The sequence below is a fragment of the Sceloporus undulatus genome, chromosome 1 (assembly GCF_019175285.1).
Source record: "Sceloporus undulatus isolate JIND9_A2432 ecotype Alabama chromosome 1, SceUnd_v1.1, whole genome shotgun sequence".
In the NCBI taxonomy this organism is placed as follows: Eukaryota; Metazoa; Chordata; class Lepidosauria; order Squamata; family Phrynosomatidae; genus Sceloporus; species Sceloporus undulatus.
In genome coordinates, this window is record NC_056522.1 from 131,906,906 (window position 1) to 131,933,207 (window position 26,302).

At 39.9% G+C, this 26,302-nt stretch overlaps 1 protein-coding gene across 1 annotated transcript in view; it reads left to right on the top strand.

Annotated features, from left to right (window-relative positions):
• LOC121925322 (protein eyes shut homolog) overlaps positions 1-24,514 on the top strand; it is a 65,122-nt gene extending 40,608 nt beyond the window's left edge. The window contains exons 3-7 of the mRNA XM_042457329.1: positions 9,152-9,411; positions 20,863-20,959; positions 21,493-21,600; positions 23,796-23,941; positions 24,447-24,514. Coding sequence (XP_042313263.1) covers positions 9,152-9,411; positions 20,863-20,959; positions 21,493-21,600; positions 23,796-23,941; positions 24,447-24,514 — 679 coding nt within the window. The remainder of the gene's footprint in view (positions 1-9,151; positions 9,412-20,862; positions 20,960-21,492; positions 21,601-23,795; positions 23,942-24,446) is intronic.
• The last annotated feature ends 1,788 nt before the right edge of the window (positions 24,515-26,302 follow it).

A 26,302-nucleotide genomic window follows, 5' to 3' on the forward strand; every position in this document is an offset into this window, starting at 1 on the left:
GTACAGTGCACCCACACCATACGCGGGCACACTATATGAGGCTTCAAGCTTATGCGGATGCCGCACAATGTTAAAAACAATGGCTTGCGTGCTGCCCCAAGCCCTGAGCGCAGCACATGCCCTATTGTTTCCAATGCGGCATGAGCACACACAGATTTCCTGTTACACAGAGGGTCCAGAATGGATCTCCTGCATAAGGGGAGGGCCCAATGTACATAATCAAATCAGTCCCACATGGATTACATGGCTACCTAAGAACCTCTAAGAGAGCTCTTTATTGTTATTATCTGTTACTGATTTATCATCTTTCTACAGGTCACAATGGCAGTCTCACAAAATCTAGTGATTTTCTCCGTAATCTGTGTATCCTGCCTGGAGAGCAGAAAGGAAAATAGGATTCTTCATCCTGTCCGGAATATTCTGTAGAATAAATGTGATTAAAGCAATATGTCTCCTTTGGTTTAAAAAAGGAGGAGAGGGCAACATAAAATGACATGGCTGAGAGTTTCTACTGCCTCATTTAATATGACTCCTCAGCAAAAAGCCTGTCTGACATGAGAAACCGTGTAAGCAGATACTAACATATTAAATTATGTTTTAAGTAACTGCTCAACACTACTTTAAGTTCTAGTCCTGTTGCTCTGCATTCAGTAGGTGGTGTCACTTAATAATCTCATAAATTTTTCCATTGTGGGTTTACAAAGGCAAGGCATAGAGATGCCTAGTGAAAATTATTTTTCTTTGTGAGCCCTAAGTATTCTTTGGACACAGAGGTGGTAAACACTATCTAAGGAAAGGCTCTTGAGTATGTCACAATTACAAAGGTTCTTCAAAAATTGCTTTATTATGAAGATCTCAAAGCCTTCACTGGGGCAGTTGATGGTCTCAGATCTTAAGTTGGCAGTGGTCGATCTTCATCCTAAGTGCTTATTTGGGTTCATCTGAGGTTTTTTGTTGTGCACTTTCAGGTATTGAGCAACTTGTGGCGATCCTAAGGTAACCTATTATGGGGTTTTCTTTTTTCAGAGAGGGTTTGCCTTTGCCTTCCTCAGGATGAGAGAGTGTGAACTTGCCCAAGGTCTCCAGTGGGTTTCCTTGACTGAGTGGAGAGTCAGATCATGGTCTAACACTCAAACCACTACACCACACTGGCTCTCTGCCTAAAAGACATACCCAGACCTAGATCTAGTTACAGGTTTACATCTAGCTTTAGATCTAGGTAGATATAAAAGACATTATAAAATAAAAGCTTCAGCCCTGCCACATTCTTTTTGTTGTAAATATGGATTTGAAAAGAGACAATGGCCTGTTACAGACTGCCAAAATAAAGCTGCTTCAGGTCTCTTTGGAGATATGCTATTTAAATGATGCATGGGTCCTAAGAATCCGGAAGCTGCACCAAAGCTGCACTCCAGTGCTTAGGAATGGAGTGTGGCTTTGGTGCCACCTCCGGACTCTTAGGACCCATGCATCATTTAAATAGCATATCTCCAAAGAGACAAGAAGCAGCTTTATTTTGGCAGTCTGTAACAGGCCTAACTGAGACAAGGTACTATAAATGAGGCTTTATCTATAAATACTTAAAAGGGGTAACAAACAATATATGCAACAGAATCATACAAAACCCATATATACAAAAGATACAAAATAAACCACAGTAGTAATGGCAAACATAATAATAACAAATAGCAAATAATACAAACAATATAATATAAGCAAATAACACAAGCAGAATGCAACAGAAAAGAAGGCTGAGAATAGTGTGAGCAAAAGAAGGGGGGAAGAGAGAACTCACTACAAACCTAGCCTTATTAAGACTCTAAAGTTGATTAGAGCTATGCATATAGAGCTGGAAGTCATCTGTGTTCTCAATAGCTCTCCATTAACCCTGTAATGGTTATTAATCCTATAAGTGTAGAGCTTGTTACTATTCCAACACTTTTCAGTGGGACATAATCTGTGATGTTTCACATTGTCAACATGAAAATGCAGGAGCAGGAGGTAGCTCCCATAGCTCTGAGGGTAAGACAAAGACATGCACACCTTATTTCTTCCAGACTGGGCATTTTGCTATAGTGATGCACAGAACAGAAAAAGAATCTTTTCCCTCTGGTGCTTTCTGCACCGCCATTTGGGACGTCCGGAGGACGTCCCATTTTAAAAAAGGGGTGTCTCTTTTAGACGCCCCTGGGCCTAGTACGGACTCTGTCCGTACAAGATGGCGCCAGCACTTCTACATGGCCAGCGCCATCTTTGCGTATCGGACGCTGAGCGTCCGTACGTGTCGCGTCGCTTGTGACGTAGCGAGTGCGCCCCTGGCGCCTCGCTACGTCGCAAACACGACGGAAAAAGAAGCTCCATTTTGGAGCTTCTTTTTCAGTCTGCAGGGGAGCCGCGCCGCGTGGAGGCTCCGGCTCCCCCACGGACTAGCCGGCGGTGGCGGCAGACCGCCGCAAAGCGGCGGTCTGTACCCCGCCTCTGAAAAGTATTGCTGTTCTGATACCAATATACTGATTGGATTTTGGCACACTACCTTCAAATGCCCCAGACTGCTACTGCTGATTCAAATTTAGAGAAGTAAATTCTGAATTTGTCATGTAAACAGGACCAGGAGGGTTATTTAATGAGAAAACACAGGTGCATGTTATTATCCTCTTCTGCATCATTACTGTAAGTCATCTTGCTGCAGAGAAGGGCAGCCTTTGAGAAGCAGTTTCCTTCATTTTATGTTTAAAATTCAGGCATGCTGGAAATACTACTTCCCTTTCTCTCTCCCCAGTATTTGAATATAGAAAACCTGCAGCTTTCTATAACTGGGAGAGGGCCCCTTGAACGGTTGAGATTTCATTCAAACCATGTTAGAAATGCCAGTTGATATGGTTCTCCCCCTGCCCAATGTGTCAAGACTGTCATCAGAACACCTTTGAGAGCATAATAATAAAGGTTATCAGTACACTGCATATTTGTGTCCTATAATTAAAAAGTGCCCAGACAATCTCATCAATACCACATTTCAAATGCCTTGCAAATGTTTCATAGATTGGGGCCCAGGTTCTGTATATTCTGCTTCGGTCTCCTCTGCCTTTTAATGCCAAGCTAGCAGTGCAAGTACAAGGAAATGAGAGGAAGAACTATTTGGTAGGGAAGGGAAGGAAAATACTCAGTGAAAATCCAAGAGAGGAAAGCCTTTGTCAGGCTTGATCAACATTTAGGAGGAAAGGTGCACAAGGCTATACCTACCAAACCCTCCCTGCTGCCATATCTCCCAGTGGTCTTGTCCCTCTCCCACTATATGAATCTAGGAGAGAGAAGCTGTAAAGCTATGGTTACTATAAGTGCAGAGGCTCTTCTCAAGATTAAGGATGATGGTGGTGGTTGTTTGTTGTTATGGGTTCTCAAATTGACTCTGACATATGGAAACCATTATTTAAGCAAGTGTAAAACATAAGCATGACATGGTGGTTTTTATATTGAGCATGTGTATTTGTCATGCCTTTTAACTTCTGCTATATTTTAACATAATTTTATGTTGTTTTTAAATTATTGTAACTGTTTTAAATTTTATTGCATTTTTTTTAAAAAAATCTGTGAGCCACTTTGAGTCCCTTTGGGGAAAAGGCGGCATATAAAATGAAATAATAATAAATAAAAAACTCTATCATAGGGCTTTCTTGGCAAGATTTATCCAAAGGAGGTCTGCTACTATCTTGCTGTAAGGCTGAGACAGTGTATGATTTGCCCAAGGTCACCCAGTGAGTTTCCATGGCCAAGCAGGGATTTGAATCCTGGTCTTCCAGAGTCCTAGGTCAGTTTCCAAACTACTGAACTGTAGGAATATTTGGTATCTGCATCAGGTAGAATGTAGTGCAACATGAGTTAATGGTAGAAAACAGGAGAAAATACTGTACTGAAGAGGCTCTTGTACAGTAAAAATAAAATAAAAACTTAAATTATCGTTTCAGGAAATCTATCTTGGGATTTGGAAGGTGATAAACAGATTAACTAAACTTCAATAGAAGAGCCTCTAAAAGTTGGCTCTCATGTGGGGAGCGAACATCCATCCTGATAATGGAGCCTCATGGACCCTTCCTTCCCAAAGGAAGATAAAGGACTAACTTTTGGAAGGAAGGAAGGAAAGAGGGAAGGAAAAAGGCTTAAGTACTTAGATCAAAGAAAAAAACAGAGAGGTAAAAAAAAGAGTCAGACTGCTCTCTGGAATCTCCTTGCTAATACCATATATACTTGACTATAAGTCGAACTCATGTATAGGTTGAGGACAGGTTTGTGGGCCAAAATTATGGTTTTTGATATAAACCATGGATAAGTCGAGGGTAAAACTTAGGGGCATATAAAGGAGGAAGGAAATTAAAGTGATGCCAGAGCATGCCATTTGTTTTGCACCCAGACATTCAAGAGGGTCAGAAGCATTGCTACAGCAGATAGAGTAGAGATGGCAGATGCTTCTTTTAACTTCTCACAGGATAGACTAAGCTTTTGTCCTTTGCCACTCTAATCAGAGAAGGGGATGGGTCCTATTTTGATAAAAGTACAGTACTTGCATTGACCAGTGGATAAGTTGGCCAAGGTTTTTTGGGTCAATTTATGGACTAAAATTTCTAGACTTATACATGAATATATATATAATACTCCATATAAGTACTCGATATAAGTTTGATGCATCTTTGCTTTCAACACACATCATGTTACCTTAAAGGAAGTCTGTCCATTTTCTCATTCTCAGCTTCTATGCATCTACTAAAGGAACTGTACGTAGAGAGATCTTGTAGCATCTTTGAGACTAACTTAAAGTAATAAATTGGCAGCATGAGCTTTTGTAAACTTTCATAGTCTACTTCCTCAGATGCATTTGGAACTGTGTACAAGGAACTGTGTACATTTGGAAGTCAGATGTATATAGGAACTGTGTACAAGGTTACTGTTTCATTATTGTACCCCAATTCATATTTGGCAGAAGACCACCTTTAAAATCTTGTCCAAATGGTTTCAAAAACATAAATTGACTTTCTAGGTGTCTTTTGTTGGAATGGAATGGAATAGAGCCCAGGGGATATTTCCTATTTCAATAAAAGTGGGCTACAAATTATTCCAAGAGCTGGTTAGTTTCCATATGCAATATGCAATGTGCATGTGAGAAATATCCTGATCACTCCCATTCTCTCTTCACTCTGAACAGTACATTTCTCCCTATATGTGCCCACTCTGTCTTCTTTCCCTTTCCTTTCCTTTCAGTCTATTTTATTTAATTGCAATGGACAAGTATCCCCTTTCAAAAAGAGATAAATTCACAGCAGGTTATGTTAGAAACATCTGTGTATTACATGCCTTTGAAATGTCTTTGAGCATGCTTGATTGTTAAGCAGTGTTGCCAACAAGCCTCGAAGATAATTCCCGGAAATGTTTGTCCAAAACCCGCTGAATCCCCTCAGATCACATGGAATATTCAGTCACAATTCCCAGAAAATTCCCATAATGTTAAAATGGTGGATGTTTTGCAAATAAACGTAAACATAATTGAATAAAAATAATTGTAACTTATTTCAACCCTCAAAATTACCATTGAACCAAACAAAGAATGTTTCAGTCCTTTTAAGATATTTATTTTGACATGAAGGGGGTTCAGGAAGCTTTGTGCCAAATAGAAATGTGTTCGGCTGCAACCGCACTGCAGAAATAAATCCAGTTTGACACCCTTTTAATTGCCCTGGCTCAGTGCTAGAGAATCCTGGGAATTCTAGTTTTCGGAGACATTTAACCTTCTCTCTCAGCAAACTCTGGTGTGACAACAAACTACAATTCTCAGGATTTCATAGCACTGGGCCATGGCAGTTAAAACGGTATGAAACTGGATTGTCTCTGAAGTGAAGATGCAGCCTGAGTTAGGTCCAAGACACACTGCAGAAATAAACCAGTTCAAGATCACTTTAGGTGCCCTGGCTCAGTGCTATGGAATCCTGGGAATTGTCTCTGGAGTCTGGAGTGAAGATGCAGCCTGAGTTGAGTCCAAGACACACTGCAGAAATAATCCAGTTTGAGACTGCTTTAACTGCCCTGGCTCAGTGCTAGGGAACCCTGGGAAGTGTAGTTTTGTGAGACATTGAGCCTTCTTTATCAAAAAGAGCTCTGGTGCCACAACAAACTACAATTCCCAGGATTCCCTAGCACTGAGCCAGGAGAGTTAAAGCGGTCACAAACTGGATTATTTCTGCAGTGTTTTGGACCTTCGTTATTAAAAATGCTCAAGGTCCAATCTATATTGCAGAAATAATCTAGTTTGAGACCACTTTAACTGCCCTGGCTCAGTGCTAGGGAACCCTGGGAATTGTAGTTTTGTGAGAAAGAGCTCTGGTGCCACAATGAACTACAATTCCCATGCATCTGAGGAAATACGCTTAAGTCTAGGAAAGCTCATGCTGCCAACTTTTTTTTCAGTGAGACTCAAAGGTGCTACAAGATCTCTCTATCATCATCACCATTATTATTATTATTATTATTATCATTATTAAATCCAAATGCAGCTGAAGAAGTGGATTTAAATTGGCAACACTGATATGCTGTAGACTCATTCTCTGGGGCTGTGATCTGGAAGCGTGGAGGCAATTCCCTTGTCAAACCAGGGGATCCTGGGAATTGTAGTTTGTTGTGACATGTTGAGACACTGCTTTTACCGGCAGCCAGGGCTCCATGCATGAAATTCTGGGCTTGGTGGTTTGTTGTGCCCAGAATCCCATCATCGCAGGGAGCCTTGCAGTTAGAAGCAGTGCCAAACTAGATTATTTCTGCAGTATGGATGGCAATGGAAAAGGGAACGAAAAGAGAGCCACAAAACAAAATTCTTGGAAGACAGGGCAGCAGGGGTGCCAACTGACCAGGTGCTCTGCCCATGCTCAGAAGCAGATTTAATCATTAACACACACACACACACACACACACACACAGGGACATCGCATTCACATCACACAACCCAAATGGTCCTCCTCACAGTACAACAACGACCCTGAGAGGTAGGATTGGGGCACTCTGCCCAAGCTCAGGAATTGAGAAATTCAAATGTCACTCTCAGGCACACACAGAAGTCCACAGCATCAAGCCATGATACCATGATCAAGTATTGCCTTTGTGTGCCTGAAAACTTATGTCTTACTTGGAAATCCAAGGCAATTGGGACTAAGCCAGCCAAGATCCCTCACTCCCTGCCTCTCTCCAGCACTTTTGCCCCTGGAGCCTGAGAATGCCTGGGGGGGGGGGGGGACTCACTGTCCTCTCTCTGATTGGCTGAACTATTCCTCCAAACAGTTGGGGTTGGTTGGGCTTGCTCCCTCCTGGCTCTCAGAGGGAGTCAGAGAGAGAGAGAGAGAGAGAGAGAGAGAGTTTTCTCCAGCCCTCTTGGCTGAAAACTGTTACACTCCAAAGGGTTTTGGTTGCTCTGCAGCAGGCTGCAGCTGAAATGGGCCAAAGGCACGGAAAAGGCACTGAAATAGAGCAAGGCGCGAAAATCACACGGAAAGCTCTGAAAAGTCCCCGTTTTCACGTGAAAGTCGCGAAATTGGCAACACTGTTGTTAAGATCTAATCAAGAGGATCTTCTACATGTCACTCAGGCCTGGTACATACGGGCCCTCTGCGACACCCTCATCACATGCTAGGGTTGCTTGGGGGTGGAGCGCCCACATGCCCTGCAACTCTAGCACATGACGAGGGCATAACAATGGGAGCACCCTGTATATATGGGCATCACCATTATTGCACCCTCGTCACTTGCTAGGGTTGCTGGGCTTCCCTCCAGCGGAAAAACAGGCATCGGGAGTCCTCCCTTTTTGGGTGTTCTGTCCTGTGCCTCAGAAACATGTCCATGGATATTGGCACATGGCAAAAAAGAGCAGGGCATACTCAGTAGCTGCTCCCAGGATTTGAAACTCCATGTCAGAGAAGGAGAGGCTAGTTTAACTTATGTTACAGTGCTGGTAGGCAGTGGGTGACATTTTTCATATTGATTTGTTTCTCATTTATATTTTTATATAATATAGTTTATATTTTTATTTGAAATATAAATAAAATAATATATAAAAAATAAAATATATAAGTATTTGAGATGTTTTTAAGAGATGTGTTTTATGTTGTCATGATAACTTTGTTAATTTTATTTACATATTATTCTCTCTATACTACACATGTTCTTAAAAGGCCAGGAATCCATATATTATTTTATCTACCTTGACTACTGTTGCTGTTTTTAAAAAATGAAATAAGTGAAATACAGACAAGGAAACAAACAAAAAATTTTTTAGAAATTTCAGATGATCCAGATTATGGCAGAAGTTCACTGTAATTCAAAAGTTTTTGAGTGACTCCCATTTAATTTTCAAGATCAATCCAAAGTGCTGGTTGTAGCCTTTAAAGGCCCTTATCAGTGTGGAATAACAGCATATAGAGGCTTACCTTGTGATGTATGAACCTGCCCATCAGTTGAGATCTTCATCTGTGGCTTAAGAGGCTATACAGGTGGCTAGTGAAGATAAGACTTTCTCTGCAGTGCTGCCCTAATTATGAACTTCTATGCAAACCACGTTTGCCTGGCACCATTTTTATTATCTTTTAGCCACCCTGCTCAGTCAGCTCTGCTCACTCAAGCCTTTAATAACAATTAATATTCCTCTCTCCTTAGCCATTGCCTATTTGTTTTTAGGCTGCATTACTTCATTTGTTCAGTTGTTGCTCAATTTCTATTAGTGTTAGCATTTTATAAGGTTTTAAATTGCATTCATAAGCTGCCTTGGGTTCCTAATTGATGGAAAGGCAGGATATACATAATTTAACCACATACATACTTATTTGTTTCAGTAATTATGCATGTAGTTGCCAATAATGAACATTTATTTTAATCCATGTCACATGTTCCTTAACTTTTAAAAATATTTTCCTTCCTTTTTCCTCTCAGATACAGATTCCAATGTTCCACTTAGCAGGTTTTTATTTTCACCTATTGCATCTCTCTTTCTCTCTCTCTCTCCTGGGAAGCTTTATGTCACTGTTTGTAGAAATAGAATCAAAATAATGGGGCAGATAGAGGTGGCCATTACAAGTAAAAGTGTTTTCACCTAATTTCATTGTCCTCTGCTTTTCTTTTTCTTTAGTTGTGTATGTGCAGAAGGCTGGACTGGACAACACTGCACTGAAGATATAAATGAATGTGATTCAGAACCCTGCTTGAATGGAGCCACCTGCTATGAGTCCACTGTCCATGGGCAATTTCTTTGTGTTTGTCCTCCATTTTATATTGGAAAAAGTTGTCAGTATCGCTACAACCCATGTGATGATCCCTACAATCCATGTATAAACAATTCTACCTGTCTGGCACAAGTTGATGGAAAGCCATTATGTATTTGTCAAAAAGGTAAATTTTGTTATTCAACAAACTGTTACATACTACACACACTGTGGAATATCTCTTTTGTTGCAAGGATGGATTATCATTTTAAAAAAGTAAACATGAAGTTTAACATTTGTTCCTAGTACAAATGGCACTCTTATTTCTTGATTAGACATAATTCCAAGAAAGTCAACATGGTTTAGTGGTCTGAGCATAGAACTAGGACTCTGGAGATCAGGGTTCAGTTCCCCACTCAGCCATGAAAACTCAATGGGTGACCTTGGATGAGTTGTACAACCTCAGCCTCCCAAAAAACCATGATAGGGTCTCCATAAGTCAGAAACAACTTGAAATTGCACAACATCAACAACTATTGCAGCATGTTGGGGATATCTGTTTATTCTAGCACCAGTTTCCATGGCCATACCTCTTCCCAGCACCATGTTCTGGTTCACTTCTCCAGAAAAGAAAACAACTAGGGTTATACAATGCCTCTTAAGTCCCATCCTGGAGAGGCAGCCCAGAAGCATACCATGGGCAATTTTTGTCCCAACTTTCCATCAAATAAGCATTCAAAGCATAAGCCATTTTATCTTACCCTTCTGAAAAAAGGGCTCTACTCATGTTGTATGTGTGTATGCATGTATATATGGCATGAACCATCTTCAATTATTCCTTGAAACTGTATTGCTGATCAGAGGTACGAATACTTTCAAAATTATTTCTTCATAGCATATCTTTGATATTACTTACCAAGCAGGTCTTCTTATTTAATGTATTTATTTATTAATTTATTTACTAAATATTCAGCTCATATTGTTTTTAAAGTAAATAAGCATATGAATAAACTAGGCATCATTAAATGCTATCTTTGCACAAAAGGTTATAAACCAACAATTGACAAGAGGAGATGAAGAGTTACAGGAGTAACTTTAATGGCATTTGGTGATGGCAATTTAAAGAATAATCAGACTTTTTCTCATCATTTTCAAAAAGGAGGGAGCTGTCTATGAGGTTTTTTTGCCCTTGCAAAAGAATATAAAAGCCACTACATTTTCTCATTTTTATTTGTACTAAACAAAAATATTGTACTTTGAATATGTATTTTGTGCAAAGCATCCTACCCACCCACCTTTTTCATAAGCAAGTCTCGGAATTTAAACAATTGTCCAAAATGCATTTAAAAATTCTCAGGATCTTCCAGACTGGAGTGAAAAGACCTGACAATTTGTTGTAGTTGCATGCAATATTTACATTTTTATTTGGTACAACAATAGACCAGAGCCAAGATTTGTTGAACAACATGCAGATCCTTGCAAGCTTTTCTAATGTCCCTGTAACTATATCACAAATATTCTCTCTCTCTCTCTGTGTGTGTGTTCAGTTTTATACTGGCAAACAGACAAAGATCCATGCATGCTCCACTTCTGTTTATATTAGAACAATTGCATGCCCTCTTTGTACTCTGCTAGCAAACCTTAGCTTTTGCTACTGTACATTCTGTCACAAACCACTGTGCTGAATATTTCATTAATCAGCATTTTCAACTCAACAAAGATTCCTGAACAAATTTCATAGAGACCAATTTCAGATTACCTCCAGGACCCTGGCTCTGATGATGAAACAGCCAAGGCAATCAAGAGTGTGTAAGATGAATCACTAGATGAAATGACCTAAATCTCCTGTGAACCTTGGAGATTTCTATGTGCATATGGAATCCATCACCATGTTGAATACCTCATCCAGCCTTCAACAATCCTGGGGAAAGGCTACTCTGTGTGTTTTTAAAAATGCATTAATAGTACATTTCCATCAAAGTAAGGAACTCAGATTAGTTTGCAATGTTCATATGGGAATATCTTCTCCAAACTTCATGAGCAAAGTTCTAGGTACTTTGAAAGATATCAGGAAGCTTCTTGGAGAAATGCATTGTGATTTTTACTCAGGCCAAGAATAGTGTTTGTCTTCTATCACTGCCTGCAAGCAGTCAAGTGCTATTTATTATTTGCTATTGATTAGGTAAATGTTTGCATCTGGAAGTTCACAAGGTTGATGTCAACCCAGCTGGCAGTTCCTGTTTACTCACAAAAAAGGCTGTAAGGTCAAACCTTTGAAAACATAGTACAGAAAATATCTCCAGGTCTCTCCGAAACAAGACCCTGCTTTGCTTGGAAATGTGCAAATATGAAAAAGCCAGTCTCTCTCTGTCTTACTCTCTCTCTCTCTGTGTTTTAAAATGTTGTTCTCCAAGGCTGTAGCAGATCATTTCCATGCACTATTGATTTATAATTTGTATCCTGAGCCAGACTGATTTGCATGACCACCAACAGCAAGTAGTTGCATTTAAATGTGCCTATTACTCTAGTACACATGCTACTAAATATCGTTACCATAACAATACATTAGCCCTAAATGTATATTTGTAGGTACTTACAAAACAGTAGAAAAATAAAAAATCATTCTGTTTAATAACTTAAATGAATAAACTATATTCTCAGCACGAGATATGAATTAGGATTTGCATTATGATGTTTTCTGAAGATTGTTTTGGGCCAGTGTTTTAGACAGGGCAAAGTGATTGCAGGTAAAGATATTAAGGTGATGTTAATGATTTTAAAAACAATACTTAGACAACTGTATGCATCACTGACATATTTAAAAAGCCGACACCAGTGTTTTGAGTGGGGGGGGGGAGGGTGGGTCGTTTATAATAGTAATGTAAAATGTGGCCTTAGCTGTCCTCTTTTTAATTTCTGTCATGTCACTATCACTGGAATGTCACTTTTGGAATCAATGTGTCTGTTTTGGTGTTGCATCAAAGCTGTACAGGTGACAAAGTACTTAGAAATGGATTCCTTGACCTCCAGTACCACGAGTAATCTGTATTGTGTATCGAATGGTAAGAAATGGATAGAATGTGAGATAAATTGTTGTCTGCATGGACTATTTAGCTCTACTGAGAAAATGAAATTGGCAGCACAATTAGTTCATGTGGGGATCACAAGGAAAGGCCTGTTAGCTTTGACCCTTCCCTTATCCTCTGTGGGTTTTTGGCTGGATGTCTGCACTAGGGATATTTCAGTAGACTAATGTACTTCTCATGCAGTTTAGAGCTTTGATTGTCTAGGGTTCTGAATTGTGCAGACAGCCTACACAACTGAGCAGGTTACCTATACCAGGCATTTGCCTTCAGAGAGAGTAACAAGGGATGGTGAGGAGGGTGACAACGGAGGAGGCAGAGCTGGGACATTCATTTCCACTCTGCCTCATGTATTTCTAATCTCCAAAGAGAGGAGAATGACCAGATATGTCTTTTGTGAACCCAGTTTACAAGGAGGGGAAGAATCTCAAGCCCTATTCAGGAGCTACTTACCATATGTTCTTGCCAAGGGAGCAGAGGTAACCTGCAATTACTCAGCTGTTCATAACAACATTTTTACCACCATACATTACTGGCTCTTTAGAAAGCCTAATATATAAAGTATCCTAAAAAGGCATAAATCAAAGAAAATGCTGCATCTCAGTAACTGGTATGAAACGCAGTTTTTGTGTTTTCTTCCACAAAAGATTCCAATATTTCCCACATTTCAATTTCCCTCATTTCAGTTTTCCCATTCTTACTGGTTTTCCATTACTACTGTATCTCCACCCAAAACTCAAACTCCTGGTTAGTGGAATGCTATACCAGTTTTCCAGGCCCTTTATGTCCTTTCTTTTCATCAAAAGCTGAAATATGACACTGTAATCTGGTGTCTGTGAATCAAAAGAAACATTTTCAAAAGATTCATTCATTCATTTCATTCCAATTTGTTTTCCGGATTTACACTTGCAGTACACATACTTTTTTAAAAAAAATATAATGTGAATTTTATTTTTCATTTCCTTATGAAGGTGCTCAAAGTGACTAATGGAATAGAAAAATCAGTGTTAACCTATTAATAATCTAACTCATAAAAGATAAAAAGGAGGAATATTACTAAAATACAAAGATAGGAATTAACTAATATCAACTAAATATTAAATCAAAAATAAGAGACAATCAATTTGAACAATTGATTGAAGTTGAAATCTCATCGTAAACATTATTGAGTTATTAATTCAGGACTAGATCCTGCATTGCAAGACATAGCTACCATGCTGAATCTCTGTTGTCTTCACTACATCTCCCAGTTTAACCCCAGCAAACACATCTTAGAGATGAAGCAGACATCTCACCAGGAGTGGCTGGAGGCTGTTCTGGCCACAATCGCACTGGGAACATGGCAACTGCATGGCCCGCTTCCAAAGCAGGCTGCCACCAGGAGCTGGCTTTAATCAGTTCCTTTTGGTAGAAGCTTCAGGCCATCTTTGGCAGCCTCTGAGCAGCTTCCAGCCATTTTTTTGGGGGGGGGGATGCATTATGTAAACACCATGTCTGAAGAAGCCACTTCTTTGGCCCATGCATTTTGGGCCATAGGTGCACAAACAGCCCAACCATCTGGAGGAGTTCCAAGGTGATGGAGAGTGAGATGCTAAAAGATGACATTCCATCCACCTCTCACCAGGGGAGGCTCAGTTTGGAGTCCTGTTTTAACTTTTTGGAACACACCTTATTGGTGATAGGAAGTTGAATGCATTGTTACTCAGCAACCTGTTCCCCAGCACTTCAGAACTCCATCAGTTGGTATGGCTGCCTGGCTCCCAAGGTCAGTTTGGGAGGACATTTGCAGTTAATTGCAGTGGTGCTACAAACACAATTGTGAATTACAGTATTTATAATGTAATAAGAATAGTGTAAGTCATTGTAAATACTGAACAGGATGCCAGCCTAAAATAATAATGAATTAAATGATAAGCCATGCTGAAGAGCTAGCACAATTTATATTTCCCAGCTGGTTCTTTATCCAAAGCCTCTTAAATGATTTCAGAACTGCTTCTTGCATTTTGTTAGTCTTTCAGGGCTGGATAATTACATGTTAGTTAAGATTATGTCCCCCAGTGCTATTACACTAACCACCACCACCACCACCCCAAAAACCTCTCACCTCATAAGGAATGCAGGCCTCTTAACATGACTCTTTTCATGTTATTAGAAAGTGGGAGAGATCAATGGGGATGCATCCAGCTGTTCTCCTGTAGCTGGATACACTGTGACAGGCATCTGCAGAATCCTCCAGGGGTCCTCAGGAGTTCCCTGCTGATGACATCCTTGCAGCATGCTAAACTACAGGAAAATACATAGATGTATCCCAGCTGAACCCCAAATGTTCTTACAACACATAAATGATTGTTTTGGTTGGGATGTATTGGTAAGTGAGTGGGTTTGGGGGAGGCATTTTGGTATTTGGCTAGTTGAAACAAATTCTATCCCTGCACATGGGCAAAAAAAAAAGAGTTGCAATGATATCGAATCATCTCAGGTTGTGAGGATAAAGTAGAGAAGAAGTGAACCATGTATGCCACCTTGAGTTCACTGGAGGAAACATGGAGTATAAATATAAATAATAAAGAAGAAAATGAGGTGTTTTGTTGTTGTTAAGGCAAAGAAGGTTCCACAAACACATAAAGCAATATTAATTGCAACTACAATTTGTTCCTAGATATCAAAAATACTATAGGCCTGTTTTTCATATAAGATGCCTAATGATGGAAATGTATCTTTAGCTTTGTTCATGATTAAACTGTGATAGTTTAGCTAATTCTAAGATCCTGAGATTTCAAACCAACAAGTAGTAAGGCCAGTTTGGAAGAGGGAGAGATGGTCCTCCTCTGTTCTATACTGGAAAACATGTAGGGGTTCCTTATTTGTCCCCAGGGATTAGATTTTGAAGTTCTCAGTTTTGGAACTTCTGCTGAGATCCAAGTAGGAATCAGTAAACTAAAGAAACTTGACAGATTAAAGAAACTGAATTATAAGACAAGGGGAAAAGAGGAAAAACAAGGGAAGAGTTTTGGGTGATGTGGGTTACGAAGTGGGATTGTCAATAATTCATGTACCTTTTTTCCCTTTTATCTACCATTTCATAATAGGGACAAGGACATGGGTGGTAACATCACACCACATTTTTCTGCTTCTCTTCTGTTAAAACTTTTTTAGTATAGCCATTTAGTATCATAAATGCAAGTGGCAATTTAACATAAATTTAATAGTTACTTTCTTCCTTCTAATGTAAATGCAATTAAAATAGTAGTGTGGAGGGTTCTTTCTTCTTCTTTAAAGCTTATTAATAACTAACGAAATACATTAACCCTTGCCTCCTACTTTCCTATCTCTGCTACAGTAACTACAAAAAGCATGGGAGGAAATGTAGAAAAGCTCTCAATAAATAATGCATAACAATATATACAGAACAGAATTATAAGCTTGTTGAAAGACAAAGATTGTCAAGCCACAACAGAACACTGGTTTAGAAGAAGATGGTCTAGGTTCTTGGGGCAGGGAGCTTCCCAAGAAAGGTCTGTATATGCCAACTATACTTCAGAAAGTCTTGGTACACAAAGACTTAGAAGATTTCTTTTAGAACCAAAGACTTGCCAGGGCACCTGTTACTGAGTTCAAAGTAAGGGCTAAACTTGTTTAATTGTAGTGGAAGGTACTGTAATTGTTATGCTGGATGTTGTGCAAATAATAATAATAATAATAATAATAATAATTTTTATTTATATTTCCCGCCTCTCACTGCGGATCAAGGTGGGATTACAACAATAGAAACAATATTACAAGATAAAAAAACTACAATTTCATATAAAATACACTCAATAAAACAGTAAAACCAATATCAATACAATACTTAGATTAAATCATCATTTAAAATACATATCTTTACAAACAGAAGTGGGGTATTTCTTTCTAACTCTCTTATAGCAGATTGGATGGATAGGCCTGACGGAAGAGATCCGTCTTAAGTGCCTTCTTAAAGGCATCTAAGGTGGTAATGTGACAGATCTCCTCCGGCAAGTTATTCCATAATTTAGGAGCTATGGCAGTAAATGTCCTGTGGGAAGTTGTTCTTAACCTGGTGTTTACATGATTTAATAAGTTCTTCCCAGTTGTTCTGAGAGTGCGGGGCGGATTGTGTAGGGAGAGGTGTTCCCTCAAGTAACTTGGGCCCAAGCCATGTAGGGCTTTAAAGGTAATAACCAACACTTTGTACTGCACCCGGAAGCTAATCAGTAGCCAGTGAAGAGATTTTAATACTGGTGTTCTGTGGTCTGATCTAGATGTTCCAGTGACCAATCAGGCTGCCGCATTTTGCACCATTTTAAACTTCCGAACTTGGTATATAGGTAGACCCATGTAGCGTGCATTACAGAAATTTAAATGAGAGATTACTAGTGTATGTACCACTGCTTCAAGGTCCTTTTGGTTCAGGTAGGGACGAAATTGGCGTATCAACCAAAGTTGGTATCATGCACTCCTGGCCATCATATCCACATGGGATGATAACTGTAAAGATGGGTCCTGGAATACTCCCAAACTGCAAACTTTGTTTTTTAAGGGAAGTGTGACCCCATTCAGGACTAGTTGACAAAATTCCATCCCTGGACTTGGGGTACCTATTGCAAGTACCTCCATTTTCTCTGGATTCAACTTGAGTTTGTTTTCCCTCATCCAGTCCATTACTGACCCAAGGCAGGCATCCAGAGGAGAGATGCTATCCTTAGTCACTGCAACAGTTGGAGACATAGAGAAATAGATTTGGGTGTCATCAGCGTACTGATAACACCGTGCCCCATGTCTCCGAATGATCTCTCCCAGCGACTTCATGTAAATGTTAAACAGCATGGGGGATAGAATGGCACCTTGAGAGACACCTGATGTCAGCTCTCTCCTAGAAGACCAACTGACCCCCAGCCTCACCATCTGAAATCTGTCCAAGAGGTAGGAGTGGAGCCACTGGAGCGCAGTGCCCCCAATACCTAACTCCCTCAGGTGTTCCAGAAGGATACCATGGTCTATGGTATCGAAGTTCACTGAGATGTCCAAGAGCACCAACAGGATCACACTTCTCTCTCCATTGTGCACACATAAAAGCATGAAAACTGCTTCCACTATGACATATTGAATGCTGTCACTAGATAGGTTCCAAAAATGCTGAATACGTTTCCTCACAGGGTGATGTGGGGGCTTGGGGTTTTTTTAACAGAGGTTGCATGACAGTGGATTTTGACTAGATGACTCTTGTGATCCGTTCCAGCTCTGTGAGTCTATGAAACCACTTGCATAGCTGAAATTGTGCAAGCATAGTTTAACTACTTAAATACTCATTGCAGCATCTTAATTAAAAGCAAACTTGGGAACAAAAAAAAAGGGGGGGAGAGATTTTAAACTTGTTTTAAATTTTAAAAAAATGTTTTAAGTGACCTCATGGCCATTCTCTTTATGAGAGGGGAATAACAAACTGTGAGTCTCTGCTTTTCAGCCAATTCAGTTTCTTTTTTTTAAAAAAGAACTAGGTTTAAATCAATGGGAAAATAAAATGGAAGCACACATCCGTACATTGGCCTGAAATATGCTTCCTGATGTGAGATGCTTACATCAAGTGTTCATTCATTGGGACACTGAAAATGAGATAGAATAGTCAATGCAAATGCACCTTTGTCTAAAAGGGATTGTGTATCATGTATTGCTGATAAAATAGAAAGAAGTAAACCTAACCTATTTTCTAAAGTTGTGGGGAATGAAATCTATTAGATAATATATATTGCTTTTCTCTCCTTCCCTTCATCCATCTCTCTCTCTCTCTCGCTCTCTCTCTCTCTTCCCTTTTGTTTGACCCAGAGATTGCACACCTCCACGATAAGAATGGCATTACTTATTTTTATATTGTTCAGAAATAGATTTTGGTCCTTTCATAAGGCCCACTTTAGATGAAAAGAACCTGGAGGAATGTCATTTCATGCTGAAGTACTGACTTAGTACTGGAGATTATCTCCCTGTGTTTGCTGCTCTATAGCAATAAAGCACACTGCCCTGAACTCTGAATGCTCATTTGTCAGTAGGTTTTACTTTCATTCTACCTAGATAGACAGCTTCAGCTTTTTTTAAAAAAAAATTTGGAGCACCATCTTCTAAGATAAGTTATTAGATCTTCAGCACCTGTATGTGTTGTTGTAACAGATGCGCACAGCTCTCAAAAGTACAGAACAACAGCTGGGGTGTAATGGTAGAAATGTTTATCACAGTTCCTCAGAAGCAGTTGGAGATTTCGAATTACATGAATGTAGTGTCCACTGCATGAGACAAACTTAACAGGAGTTTCTGGAGGGCAACCACAGTAAAAGGGAAGGGAGACACTGGCACATTACAGACAGGCCCATGAGGCGCCGTCATCACGCCATCATTACGCATGAGGGCAGCGCTTCCTGACGCGCCTTGCCCCTTGCGCGTAATGACTATGTCAAAATGGCAGTGGCCATTCCACACAGCTGCCACCATTTTGACATAGTGGACGCTCTGCGTCTGCATGTCATGCGGCGGAAGTGACGCCATGAGTGCGCGACTAGTGCCTCGCGGCGTCTCTTCCAGGGCCGAGGAAGGAGCGCAATTTTCGCGCTCCTTCTTTGCTGCGTCCGGGAACCGTGCAGTTTGGATGCTGCGGTTCCCGGACGCAGCAACCAGCAGCGGCACGAGACTTCCCCTTCTGGGCCTTCTGTAACACGCCACTGATATCTTTCCTTATTAATCAGAGAGGATAGGGGCATTTCCCTTGCCAGTTGGGCAGGGCAGAGTGTTGGACATGGATAGGCAAGGATCCTCAAAAGAGTGGACCTGAACCTTTGATAGGCACACATAAGGTTTGTGGACCAGTGGTCCATCAGGGGCATCACTAGGGGTATATAGAGGGAGTGCAGACTGTACCAGATGACACACTTAAGGTGGGATGACACCACTGCTCCCAAATATCTGCCATTTAGCAAAAACAAGCTGTGGCATTCACCTTCATCCCTTTGAAATGGTGGAGCACATTCGAAGAGCAGGTGTGAGTAAGACAAGGCTTAGGAGGAGGATGTTTTTAAATTATTATTATTATTATTATTATTATTATTATTATTAAAAAAATTAAAAACATCACTTCTTACCAAATTTTCACTTTAAGCACATGAAACTATGCTGTGTAAATACATTTACACTGTGTATATGATATTGTAATTTAAAGGTATAATTTTAATTTTGTTAGTTGTTTAGGTCACAATTGATACCATTGCATTCAGTGATAATTCGAAATTACAATTTATGAATACCATTAGTACAAAAAACATTACCAAGGTTTCTGTATGATGTGGTGTGGGAGGAGGTCAATGGAGGTGTGTGGCACCATGAGCTACTGCACAGAGTGACACCAACCCTAGGGACACCACTGGCTCCATCCCAGTACTCTTTGCAAAAGAATAAATGGGCACAAATCTGGCATTAAAAACAACGGTTGTGAATTGATTTAACTTAATCCCAAATAATGGATAGAAACAGGCTGATTCAGACTCATTTGTACAAGCACCAGTTTGCATTATATTGGCCCAGTTTGGTTCCAGAGCAGAACACTACAGTCTTGATCCATTTATTAATGCAAGAAACTTTGTGCTACCAGCTAAATAATGTTTGCTAGTGCCCACTGTTAAGGTAACAATTTATGTTTGTTCTGATCTGTGTCAGAGTGCCTTCTAATCTCTGATCACAATTGCGCACCAATTCACCCACCCACCCCATGTGTGTACATTGAACTATTAACTCAACCCTCAGCTCTAGATGTATGTGATGAAACGAGCTTCAGGCCACAACAGCTAAATTAAATTTGCTGGTCTTCCAAGATGTTTCATGTTGTTATTTATTAACACAACAAACTAAAATGTTTAGTTTCTTCCAACGAGAAATTCACAAATGTGTTCATCATATAAAAATCATGAATAAAGTAAAGTAATTAAAAGCCGATAAACTAAAGTCACAAGATGTTTGAAGATGTGATATTTTGGTTCACCAGTGAAGATCCTTTTCACTTTCATTTTTCATAAAGTTCCTTCACTGTTCTAGAAGAAAATACTCTATTTAAAGGCTGGTCTCTTTATAAGCATTGTCTCCTGTTATGCCTAAGAGAAATGGGGAAAAACTTTATGGTGAGGTAGGGGAAGAAATCCTTTCTGACTCCTTTAAATCGCTGCTGAGATGTCAGATTAAAGTTTATTGTATGGCAGATTTCCCCCTCTTTTTATAAAGTATTTCCAGTTCTTTAAAAACAAGCATCAGTTCTCAGGTAGATTTCACTAGATGCTCATTTCTTGCAGTGTGTGTGTGTGTCCGTGTCAGCGTCAAAGTATTACAAGATATATGATATTCTCTAAAGGGAAGCATTTCCCGTTAAGTCCAAGGGATAAAAATACTTCAAGTGTTTTAAAGTTCCATTTAGAAGGCATTCACCTGAACCATTGTTATCACTGATCCTGACATTCAAACTGAGCAGCAGAGATAGCTGATCCATACCTGTTTCATCTATCTTTCAGGATTTGGAGGTACTTACTGTGAAATTGATAATGATGAATGCTCCTCCGCCCCCTGCAAGAATCAAGGCCGTTGTGTGGATGGGGTTAACAGTTACAGGTAAGGGAAATCACCCCAGAAAATCATAGATTGGATTTGGGAACTATTTCTAACAAAGACAATGGATTAGAGCCAACATGGTTTGAGGGGATTTGTGTGGATGATGTTGCTACTTAAGAGCTCCTTGATTTCCCAGTGTTTGGCTTTGATCAGTATGAATAGGGGTTAATCTACACTGCAGAAATAATGCAGGTTGGCATTGCTTTAATTGCCATAGAATTCTGGAATTTGTAGTTTTGTGAGCTATTTAGCCGTCTGTATTGGAGAGCTCTGGTTTCACAACAAACTACAAATCCCAGGATTCCATAGCCTAAAGCCATGAGAGTTAAAGCGGTGTCAAACTGCATTTTTTCTGCAGTGAAGATTAAACCTGCATATTCTTTCACAAGTTCTTGTCAAGTTGTCTAAATTATATTTATAATTTTTTAATGATGCTGTGAACAACAACAAAAAAATGAACAAAAATGACACTTTGGTTTCATTTTGTTTTTCTTGGTATTATTCTGTTCACTCAATGTCATCTTTCTCTCCAGGTGTGTCTGCAGAGAGGGCTTTTCTGGAACATTGTGTGAAGTGGAGATTAATGAATGTGCATCAAATCCCTGTGCAAACAGCGGAACCTGCATAGATCTTATAAACAGGTTTGTAAGCAAAATCAAGGGTTTTTCTTCTTTAGTGAAAAAAAAAGTCACTTATACAGCACATGTAGATTGGATGAGAGAGATAAAGGCACACTAGGCTGAGATCTTTTACTTCAGACGGTGCAACAAAAGGGATTGAAAGTATGACTTAGGAACTTTGGGTCTCCAGATGATTTGGCCTACAACTTTCAATAACAGTCCTGACTCTGGCCCAAGATATGTGGAGGGCCAAAGGATTATAGCTTTTAAATGGGGTGATAGTGGAATGGACCATGTACAGAGGCAGTATACTCAATGCAAGATATTGGAAACAGTAGCCAAATAGAGGGCCTTTTCTTTAATGACACTCTGGTAATGGAATTCTTTTCCCCTGGGGGCTTGATTGGCACCAGTGTTGGAATTATTTTGACACCAAATTAAAACTTGGCTTTTTATTATAGCCTTCAGATCAAACTGGTTTTATCCAGGTTGCACATAGCAATAGTATTTACCTTTTTATACCGCTTCATAGTGAACCCAGCACTCTTTAAGTTGTTTACAGTATGTAAGGCAATTGTCCCCAATAAGCTGGGTACTCATTTTACCAACCTATGAAAGTATGGAAGGCTGAGTCAACCTTGGAGCCCTGGGATCAAACTCACAACCTTGTCACTGCAGTACTGGCATTTAACCACTGTGCCACCAGGGCTCCCTTTTGTTGTTGTGTGCCTTCAGGTCATTTCTGACTTATGATGACCCTAAGTTGAACCTATCATGGGATTTTCTTGGCACATTTCTTCAGAGGGGGGTTGCCACTGCCATCCTCTGTGACAGAGAGAGTGTGAGTTGCCCAAGGTCACCAAAGAGTTTACATGTCTGGGCCAGGATTTGAACCCTGGTCTCCAGAGTCATAGTTCAGTGCTCTTTGAATGAAAGTTATTGTAAGCTGCCTTGAGATCTTTGGATAAATGGCATAATATAAATACTTTAATCAATAAGTAATAAATAAATGGCTCTGTTTGACTTATTATGCCTGAACAGGCATAGAACTATGCATATTATCCCCATCTCAGAAACCTGACTCTGTTCCTAATGTTGCTGATCTGAATAGCAACATATGAAGGAGGGTTTTATTCATGCTACCAAGCACTGGTAGAACTGTTCACATGACTGGAGACCTAGCTTTTTATTTCCTTCGTTATCTTTGACAAATCCTGTCATAAATATTTTTGTGGATAACAGATAAATTGTATAGTGTGCAGACTGGCTGAACTTTCTGTCACCTTTACCCCAGCCAAATGCAATCCATCAGCCATAAATACTGATCTTCCTGGCTCTTGACAACCCTCATGATTTTCTAGTCTGAAACAAAGATTTCAAGAAGAATGAGTGTAACAACATGCTGAAGCCATCCATAACTGAGTTTTGAGGATGAAGCTCAGGGCCCAAACATATCCTACCACTTCTCAGTTATGGATGGCCTCCTCATGTCATTTGATAAATTTTTGTTAGAATTAATTTTCAAAGCTTCTTGGAATTTTTCAAGCTACTTAGTGAGTCACCATGTAATGGCTGTCTTCTGGGCACTTGTGTGTGACATGGTGGGAAACATGTTGTGGAAGGCATTCAGTGCAATCCTATTTTGAAATCCCATTGACTCTATAAGTAAATGTCTTTATTACTGCCTTGTTTGGCAGTGAACTGGTTCAGAAAAGGTTTAAATTTCTGTGTCGGAACGTAATGCAAAAGATTATACCCAGTTGATTCTCCTCTACTGATAGAAACATCTCTGATCCAACAAGAGCTTCCCTATGTGAAAAGGGAGGAAGAAGATCCCCCTGCTCCAATATTGATTTCCCTTTGCAGCCAACTGTACCTTGTCACCCTAAAAACTAATCCAGAAGGTTGGAGAACCTTTTGGTCCCCCCCCCGCCTCCGCCCAATGGATGGTACTCATTCCATCTAGATTCACTGAACAATTATAATTCCTATGAATGTTATTGGGATTTGCTGGGCAAGAGAGAGGCTTGTCTACTCAAAAATATGTTTTTTTTTAAAAAAAATGCAGAAGGGAAAGAAATTCATTCCAATTATTTTGACAGGGATGTTTTCAGCCTGACACCTGGGTGCAATGGATAGCTTCATGATCTAGCAGGGAAAAAAAATGTATTACTCATTGCTATCCTCTGAAATGTTCCTATATCTTCTCATAATAGGTTCCTTTGCAACTGCTCACCTGGATACTATGGTTCTCTTTGTGAGCTGGATGTAAATGAGTGTGAAACTGTTCCTTGCTTGCATGGTGGAAGCTGCTTCAATCACCCTGGGGGCTACCAGTGTGTCTGCGCTCCTGGCTTTACAGGTATAGTACATTTGCAAAATGTTGTAGAAGCCAACCAAACCAAGTTAGAAAATCTTGAGATTTGGGGCATATACCAGGGTTGCTCCCACATCAAGGATGAGCAGAAGAGGTCACTGGCTTATTGAAATACAAATCAATGTTTACCTCAGTGATTCTTGGATCTGCATCTTGTTAAGCACCTCTGGACCTTATTTACGTCATTTCTGATTTATTGGTTCTTTCCCAATCCAGATACTTAGCTGAATTACATTAAAAGAAAGGTTACACAGTGCAGAGCAAAAATCAATATTTTGTGAATTGAGCCAAGAAAAATAATTATTAGTATAGCTCCTGAATATGTTTTGCAAATACATATATCACACCCCTTTTTCAATTGTGTCAATTTTTACCACAGTTTGGATTTTAGTGCATCATCATAAATCTGGGGAGATGAAAAATAAATTAACCAAAATATGGTATAAAAAAACCTCTTTTACATTTGAATTTCTAATTTTTGAATGTTCAGCTTCTTTAATTCCCACTGCTGAAAAATTTGCAGAGATAAAGATCCTTAAAGTTGAACAGAAGCTGTAGTGCTTTATTTACTTGAGGAGAGTTGCATTGAAATAAGTAAATCCTCCTGGTAATAAAGCTGGTGTCCATGTAATAGAGTTGATATATAATAGATCATTTATACATAAGTACTAGAAATGATTATATAAATAGTGAAGCTCATTGGTAGATAATATTAGAAGGATAATGTAATTCAGTGCTGGAATGCTTTTGATCTTCTAGGATCTTCTAGCTCCAACCCAAATAGCCAGTGGTAAAAGGTGGTAGAGGGAGCCAGTGTGGCACAGTGGTTTGAGCACTGGAGTATGATTTTGCAGAACAGGGTTCAAATCGCTGCTCAGCTATGGGAACCCAGTAGGTGACCTTGAGTAAGCCACACTCTCTGAGCCTCAGAAGAAGCCAAAGGCAAAGCCCCTGCAAACACATCTTGCCAAGAAAACCCTGTTATATAGTCACCATAAGCCGGAAGTGACTTGAAAGTACACAACAAAACAAGGGATTGAGCGGAACCAAAGTTACCCCAATCCTAGTGTAATGGCTAAGACTGAGCTGTGAATCCGAAAGTTTTCAAGTTGAATCTCATCACTGACATCAACTCTCTGTGGATCCTCAGCCAAACCACTAAAGCAGCAGTTCTCAGCCTGTGGGTTGTGACCCCTTTGGGGGTCAAACTACTCTTTCACAAGGGTCACCTAAGACCATCAGAAAACACATATTTCTGATGGTCTTAGGAACCGAGACACTGGGTTGGAAGTCACCACAACATGAGGAACTGTATTAAAGGGTCACGGCATTGGGAACATTGAGAACAACTGCACTAAAGGAGCTTCTATGCATTGCCTGGATCTGTGTACCAATGTGGTTGTGCCCATGTTCAGGACATGAGGATCACTTTTTATACCTCTTAAGTGAAGAAAAAAATAATGCTTAGAAAAATTAGGTTTTTGTGCCATAGCTCTCAGAATCCCACAACCTGAAATAGCCAATGGTTATGTTCGGATCCGATGGTTATAGATATTAGTGAACACTCTTGGGGAAAAAGCTGACCAAGTAACGATCATTCCCAGTAGCAAAAAAGAAGCCTTCCCAGCATTCTTTCTCCATGGGGAGGGGGCTGCCATTTTAGCATCAGTGGAGCACAGGGCAGTGCTGTTTATTGCTCAGTGCTGTGGGGAGGGTGGATTGTGAGGGAAATGGTGATGGCCTGTGGAGAAGAGTGACAGCAGACAGAAGGAGGATGTAAAACTAGATCGCATAGAGATTCTAATCACTTGGTTTCAGGTCATGACCAAGACCATGGTTTACATGGCTATACCTAGATGCGGAGTGAGAAGGCATTCTAATTCTATTAGATTTAGGAGCCCTGGTGGTGCAGTGGTTAAATGTCTGTATTACAGCCACTCACTCACAAGCCACAAGATTGTGAATTCAATCCCAGCCAGGGGCTCAGGATCGACTCAGCCTGGCACCTTTCTAATGTCGCTAAAATGAGTACCTGGATTGTTGGGGGCAATTAGCTTACACATTATAAACTGCTTAGGTAGTGCTTAAGTGCACTGATAAGCGGTATAAAAATGTACTTGCTATTGCTATTAAATTAGCCCAAATTACTATGACAGGCGACTTACATGATCATTTATAGCCCATCAGCCTTGTATTGCCTACCCAGTGCCTGAGGGGGGAAAACATCATTGATTTTGCAGTTGTACAAAAGGCTAAAATCAATTGCTAGTTCAAACTAGTAGATCAATTGAATCAATTTTTGACTGGTAGGTCGACACTGAAGTAAATTTCATTGACTGAGTGAGT